Source organism: Oncorhynchus nerka, unplaced genomic scaffold (assembly GCF_034236695.1).
Source record: "Oncorhynchus nerka isolate Pitt River unplaced genomic scaffold, Oner_Uvic_2.0 unplaced_scaffold_4729, whole genome shotgun sequence".
Classification (NCBI taxonomy): Eukaryota; Metazoa; Chordata; class Actinopteri; order Salmoniformes; family Salmonidae; genus Oncorhynchus; species Oncorhynchus nerka.
The window spans coordinates 3,221-11,231 of NW_027036575.1; the positions used below are offsets into that span (position 1 = coordinate 3,221).

The 8,011-nt window shown below is 40.0% G+C and overlaps 1 protein-coding gene across 1 annotated transcript; it reads right to left on the bottom strand.

The window, feature by feature from the left end:
- Window positions 1-326: 326 nt before the first annotated feature.
- LOC135566486 (zinc finger protein 239-like) lies at window positions 327-4,765 on the bottom strand. Its single transcript, XM_065014186.1, has 2 exons — window positions 4,198-4,765; window positions 327-1,694 (listed from the first exon to the last, which is right to left on the bottom strand). Exons 1-2 carry the CDS (start codon window positions 4,535-4,537, stop codon window positions 892-894), a joined length of 1,143 nt encoding a protein of 380 aa, XP_064870258.1. The 5' UTR covers window positions 4,538-4,765; the 3' UTR covers window positions 327-891.
- Between the last annotated feature and the right edge of the window lie 3,246 nt (window positions 4,766-8,011).

Here is an 8,011-nt window from a genome sequence, read left to right on the forward strand (position 1 = left end):
GATGTCGTTTTGCTATGTTTTGGGGGGAAGAACATTGTTAGCATCCATGAGCGAGCTAGCTTTTTTTAATGACCTGCACTGTAGGTGCGCGAGAGAACTTTACCAGCATCATAGCATATGAAATACGAGTGATCATGTAATCAATGTGTAATAACTACGGTGGAAAAATATATAAATGCGTTAAATTATTATGTGACGTGCAGTCATATTCAGGTCCTGATTGGTCAACAAGCTTATTTGACACGTCAAAGTGTTTTTTTGACACGCAAAGACCCCAACGGCGTTCCACATCCCCAACACACACAGAAAAACACACAGAGCCAGAGTAAAAGAAGACTATTTAATCACAGAGAGAGTGTAGTGTACACAGAGAGAGTGTAGTGTACACAGAGAGAGTGTAGTGTACACAGAGAGAGTGTAGTGTACACAGAGAGAGTGTAGTGTACACAGAGAGAGTGTAATGTACACATAGAGAGTGTAATGCACACAGAGAGAGTGTAGTGTACACAGAGAGAGTGTACATAGAATCTACATAAAAACTGACACACTCCATATTCAATTAATATCTTGGGATTTAAAAACATAAAACATACAAATGTATTTTTGAGTAGGTTTTCTCCAATTTGATTTCATATGGAAAAAAGAGCATAAACAAAACCACAAAGCACCACTTTTCAGTATAAGATGAGAAGTGTGTTACCTCATGAATTGAGGTTGAGAAGTGTGTTACCTCAATGTGCGTGTTACCTCATGAATTGTAAGTATGTGAAAAATCACTCTCCACATTGGGAGCATGAGTAAAGCTTCTCCCCTGTGTGTGTAACCTTAGTCTTTCAGGTGCCTAAACTGGGTAAATATATTTCTACACTGGGAGCATTTGTAACATTTCTCTCATGTGTGGATTCTTTCATGTGATTTCAGTTGCCGTAACCACGTAAATTTAATTCCACACTGGGAGCAGCGGAAAGGCTTTTCCCCCGTGTGTCTTTGCTCATGATTCTTCAGGAAGCGTAATGAGGTAAAATTCATTCCACACTGGGAGCAGTGATGTGGCTCTTCTTCTTTGTGTGTCCTCTTATGTGATTTCAGGTTACCTAACCGGTTAAAACTCTTTCCACACTGGGAACATTGGAAAGGCTTTTCGCCTGTGTGGATTCTCTCATGTATTTTCAGGCTCCCGAACTGGGTAAAACTCTTTCCACACTGGGAACATTGGTAGGGCTTCTCTCCGGTGTGTGTTCTCTCATGCTCTTTCAGTTGCCTTACCCAGCTGAAACGCTTTTCGCAATATAAACAGGGGTAAGGCTTTTCCCCTGTATGTATTCTTTGATGTTCCTTCAGGTTACTTAGCCGCTTAAAAGTATTACCACATTGAGGGCATTTGTGAGGCTTATCTCCTGTGTGCATTCTCTCATGTGATTTCAGGCAACTTAACTGTGAACATCTCTTTCCACACTGGGAGCATTGGTAAGGCTTCTCTCCTGTGTGAATTCTAGTATGTATTTTCAGGCTCCCTAACTGGGTAAAACTCCTTCCACACTGGGAACATTGGTAGGGCTTCTCTCCAGTGTGTATTCTTTCATGCACCTTCAGTGTCCGTAACTGGGTAAAAGTCTTTCCACAGTGGGAACAGTGGTGTCGTCTTGCTGGTTCAGACATCTCTTGCTCTGGATCTTCTGAGTCTGGTGTCTCTCCTACCAAAGACAAATCGTGTGTTTAATTTAACAGTGAGATCAGGGTCGTATTCACTAGTAACTAAAACGAAACGGTGTTCACAAATTAATACGACCCTGAATGAAACCTTCACATGATAAAAACTGTCTTCCTATTAGGTTTAATCTAAATCAGATCCTTCAATAAACCTGAGGCCAAGTTCCATAGGTGTTTTTCTGGTGCTCATTATGAAAAAATGAGTCAGTAGCCAACAATCAGACAATAGAAAGGTGGTCAATTAGGCCTATTTCATAGGTTCTTATTGGCCAGCATTTGGCTCCTGTTCTGTCTTTCGATGTCCACAATCCTTAATTAAACACAGTCCTCGATTAACACAGTCCTCGATTAACACAGTCCTCGATTAACACAGTCCTCGTCATATTAGCAGCCCAGGCATCTTTAGATCTCTTTCTAAGTTCCTGACGGAGATGTTTAACAATGGTGTTTTCCTGCAAATTGCATTTTGGCAAATGTTTTAAAAATATGTTTTTGTTGGCTGCTTCAATACAGGAGTTGCATGTTCTGTTAATATTAATTACCATAATCCTAATCTAAATATGATTTCTGTAATGGCCACATTCATAATTAAGTAGGAAATTGCATGCATTTTGGCCCTTACAGAGTAGGAGGGCAAGTCTCAAAGGTTTTTCAGTCGATCATATTTCATGGCTTTTTGAAAGAGGTCTCAGAGCTTGTTTCTCCACTCACAGCTGTCCCCCAGTGTTAGTTATAACATGGATAGGCATATCGAAGGAAAGGCTTGGCTGAACACAAAGCAAAAACATTTAAGATTGTGATTTTCATTATTACATCAGAGAGGAAAACAACCGTTATGGACTTTACAGACGGACAGACATTCCGATCTTAAATATTTCTTGATTCAAATCTATCATAACACATTTGGAATATTTTTAAGTAGATGGGCAAAACAAGTGACCTAAGAGACTGAGCGTCGTCGTCAACGCCAGGCGGGCCTGATCCAGTGTCTCAGAAATGGCCACCCTCCTGGGCTTTTCACGCCTGACAGTGTCTAGGGTTTGAGGCAAAGGAGGGTCTGACCTGGTACTAGATGGGTGTACCTAATAAATTGGCCGGTGAGTGTCTCGTAATTGTTCATGTTCTCTCTAAATAAGTTTTGTTGTACAATTAAAAGGTCAAATCCACTGCATTTCAAACAGTCAGCAATAATCTAATGAATTCAGGGCTTGTGAAATTATACCTAGGATAAATATATGCCTTCCACAACCATAAGTTTAAATAGTTTAACCTGCTTTTATGCAATAATCTCAATTATAGAAAAATAAATACTACAGGACTATTTCACAGATAGTTGATAAACACCCAACATCTTTCTAAAACAAATAGTACTGACATGTATGAGACATTTATTTCAGCATATATACATATACAAATAAATATATATATATAAATATATATATATATATATATATATCTATATAAGAGAGAGAGAGAGAGAGAGAATCTTAGCCAGAACACATCATTTTTCAAGATATCAACAATTGCTTGTGGTTGTTAGGAATATCATAGTGCTGAAAAAGTAAACTGAAAGGAGAGAAACCAATATAAACCTTGATGAAAGTTCTCTTTACAGATACATTTTAATATGATCCGATGTGTGCTGCAGGTTTTACAAAAACATTTCCTCTCCGTCACCCCCTCCTCCCTATATTTACAAGACTATAGAACACACAAACAAAACTGTACTGTAAAATGTGGCCTGTACTGCTTCATTAACATCTTAACTAATACTGGAGGACAGCTGTGAGTGGAAAAAACAAGCTCTCTGAGCCCTTTCTAAAAGCCATGACATTTGATTGGACCGCAACAAGGTAATGGTCAAAATTCAGGCAATTTCCTCCCTAAACGTTTCAAATAAAGCCTGAAATACTAAATATAAAACGTTAAAAGGGCTGATTTGTGATTTTGCCACTGAGGCTCTTCAGCTACTTCCCCAGAGTCAGAGGAACTTGTGGATACCATTTGTATGTCTCTGTGTCCTGTATGGAGGAAGTTAGAGGTAGTTTTGCAAGCCAATTGCTAACTAGCGTTAGCACAATGGCTGGAAGTCGACAGGTATCTGCTAGCATATACCCATAGACTTCCAGTCATTTTTGTTAAAGTTTGTTAGCAATCTCGCAAAAAAAGCGTGTAACATCCATAAATCTTCTATTTGTTTGTTTTTTCTCCAACATGCCAATATTTAGATTTCAGATTTCCTGGGTATACACCCAGGGGTACTACAGACAAACACATCAAACATTTAATTTATATTTTGTATTACAATTCTGTGAGACGTTAAAGTTGTGATTTTCCGTGCAAATGTAATGTCTATAACGCTGAAATCGCCCATAACTTCGGGAGAATGACCCTTTAAAATCACATCAGTTCAACAGAAATACATATTCAGGGACATCGATTCAACAATTGCAGAAAAGTGCCCCATTTTTTAAAGACAGTACTCACTGGTGTTAATCAGATCTCCATTCTGCTCTTCTTCCTCCTCCAATGTGACAGTGATCTCCCCCTCCTCATTCACTCCAAAAACGGCTTCCTCTTCTTTCACCGTGACAGTCGTCTCCTCTTTCACGGTACAAACTGCACCCTCTTGTTTATTAACCTCCTCTTCCTTTTTCACTGAAACGTCTTCCTCTTTCACTGTAACAGCCTCATCCTTTACTTCTTGTTTAACTGTGACAGCCTCTTCTTCCTTCTCCTCTTTCACGAGAGCTTCTCTCTCCGTCCAGCAGTCCTCCTCTTCAGCAGAGGGGTGGCTTTTTGAACTCATAGTCGGGGATGTTAGCATTAGCGATTAGCCTAGTGCTACTGCTACCTTAACCAGACAGCTAGCTGACGTACATATGATATTAAAAGGGGTAACTAGTAGATACGACAGGCGTGTGTTTAAAACAGAGTGGCGAATAAGCACCGAAAGCATATAAAGAGCTCAAATGTTCCTGCTTACGTCGCCTAGCAAAGCTACCGAGGTCGCAGTTGTGGTTGAACAAACTTCCCGTCCATTAGATTATACGTCACATAGGCAGCATTGCCTGAAAGACGCCATTAGCCATCTGCTGACTAGAGTGGGTAACGCAGTTTAGGAAATGAATATGTATTTGATTTATTTTAATTTATTTCGTAAAAGAATAATGTTAAATGAAAACGTACAAACAGAAGCATGTGTTAATCGGTGCCGGTCTTGAGTGACGGCTCCCGAGTGGTACAGCGATCTAAGGCACTCACTCTAGACCAGCACCGATTAACACATGCTTGTGTTTGCACGTTTTCATTTAACATGATTCTTTGGCCGGGGTAGACCGTCATTGTAAAACAATAATTTGTTCTTAACTGACTTGCCTAGTTAAAGAAAGGTTCAATTAAACCATTATAATAATTTAGAAAATCAGTCAAACAAACAGATAATATCACAATAAGCAGAGATGTTTATACTGCTCCTACATGGTGTAACAATACATCATGTAGATGTATATAATGAACAGACTAGGTCTATACTGCTCCTACATGGTGTAACAATACATCATGTAGATGTATATAATGAACAGACTAGGTCTATACTGCTCCTGTATGGTGTAACAATACATCATGTATATAATGAACAGACTAGGTCTATACTGCTCCTACATGGTGTAACAATACATCATGTAGATGTATATAATGAACAGACTAGGTCTATACTGTTCCTACATGGTGTAACAATACATCATGTAGATGTATATAATGAACAGACTAGGTCTATACTGCTCCTACATGGTGTAACAATACATCATGTAGATGTATATAATGAACAGACTAGGTCTATACTGCTCCTGCATGGTGTAACAATACATCATGTAGATGTATATAATGAACAGACTAGGTCTATACTGCTCCTACATGGTGTAACAATACATCATGTAGATGTATATAATGAACAGACTAGGTCTATACTGCTCCTACATGGTGTAACAATACATCATGTAGATGTATATAATGAACAGACTAGGTCTATACTGCTCCTACATGGTGTAACAATACATCATGTAGATGTATATAATGAACAGACTAGGTCTATACTGCTCCTACATGGTGTAACAATACATCATGTATATAATGAACAGACTAGGTCTATACTGCTCCTACATGGTGTAACAATACATCATGTAGATGTATATAATGAACAGACTAGGTCTATACTGCTCCTACATGGTGTAACAATACATCATGTAGATGTATATAATGAACAGACTAGGTCTATACTGCTCCTACATAGTGTAACAATACATCATGTAGATGTATATAATGAACAGACTAGGTCTATACTGCTCCTACATGGTGTAACAATACATCATGTAGATGTTCAGTGCATTCGGAAAGTATTCAGTATTCAAAGTAATCAGACTCCTTGACTTTTTTTCCCTCCACATTACGTTACAGACTAGGTCTATATTCTAAAATGGATCAAATATTTATTATTTGATTTATTTATTTATTTATCTACACACAATACTCCATTATGACATCACAATACCCCATAATGACATCACAATACCCCATAATGAGAAAGCGAAAAACAGGTTTTTAGAAATGTTTGATGACAGATTTGCACACTCTTTGAATTCTCTCAACCAGCTTCATATCATGTATAATGAAAACCTACCCCTAAACCCTTACACTAAACCGAGATTCATATCCTGTACCCAGCCCCTAAACCAGGTTCATATCCTGTAATCATTCCTAGCCCCTAAACCATGGGTTTATATCCTGTACCCAACCCCTAAACCAGGTTCATATCCAAAGATGTATATGCATTCCAACCCCTAAACCAGGTTCATATCCTGTAAACCAGGTTCATACCCCTAAACCAGGTTCATATCCTGTATCCAACCCCTAAACCAACCCTGTAACCAACCCCTAAACCAGGTTCATATCCTAAACCAACCCCTAAAAACAACCCCTAAACCAGGTTCATATGGTTCCAACCCCTAAACCAGGTTCATATCCTGTACCCAACCCCTAAACCAGGTTCATATCCTGTATCCAACCCCTAAACCAGGTTCATATCCTGTATCCAACCCCCCCAACCCCTAAACCAGGTTCATATCCTGTAACCACCCCAACCCCTAAACCAGGTTCATATCCTGTATCCAACCCCTAAACCAGGTTCATATCCTGTACCACCTAAACCCCTAAACCAGGTTCATATCCTGTATCCAACCCCTAAACCAGGTTCATATCCTGTATCCAACCCCTAAACCAGGTTCATATCCTGTATCCAACCCCTAAACCAGGTTCATATCCTGTACCCAACCCCTAAACCAGGTTCATATCCTGTATCCAACCCCTAAACCAGGTTCATATCCTGTATCCAACCTAAACCAGGTTCATATCCTGTATCCAACCCCTAAACCAGGTTCATATCCTGTAACCAACCCCCCTAAACCAGGTTCATATCCTGTAACCAACCCCTAAACCAGGTTCATATCCTGTATCCAACCCCTAAACCAGGTTCATATCCTGTATCCAACCCCTAAACCAGGTTCATATCCTGTAACCAACCCAACCCCTAAACCAGGTTCATATCCTGTAACCAACCCCTAAACCAGGTTCATATCCTGTATCCAACCCCTAAACCAGGTTCATATCCTGTAACCAACCCCTAAACCAGGTTCATATCCTGTATCCAACCCCTAAACCAGGTTCATATCCTGTATCCAACCCTACCCCCTAAACCAGGTTAATATCCTGTATCCAACCCTACCCCTAAACCAGGTTCATATCCTGTACACAACCCCTTAACCAGGTTAATGTCCTGTATCCAACCCCTAAACCAGGTTCATATCCTGTACCCAACCCCTAAACCAGGTTCATATCCTGTACCCAACCCTACCCCCTAAACCAGGTTAATATCCTGTATCCAACCCTACCCCCTAAACCAGGTTCATATCCTGTACCCAACCCCTAAACCAGGTACATAGACAACAAGAAACCATGAACTACAATGCCCCTCACCCTTGTCCAACCACAAACATGATCTGGAAACCCAGAAGACGGAACAAAGCCCTGAGCTGTCCCTACAAGACCTGATCTGGAAACAGAGAAGAAGGATAGAAGAGGGAACAAGATCCTGAGCTGTCCCTACAAGACCTGATCTGGAAACAGAGAAGAAGGATAGAGGAGGGAACAAGATCCTGAGCTGTCCCTACAAGACCTGATCTGGAAACAGAGAAGAAGGATAGAGGAGGGAACAAAGCCCTGAGCTGTCCCTACAAGACCTGATCTG

Coding starts and splice junctions, on each gene's coding strand:
- LOC135566486 (XM_065014186.1), bottom strand. CDS start 4,537: ATGCTAACATCCCCGACTATGAGTTCAAAAAGCCACCCCTCTGCTGAA. Junction 1,695..4,197: donor TGGAGATCTGATTAACACCA/GTGAGTACTGTC, acceptor TGTCTTTGGTAG/GAGAGACACCAGACTCAGAA.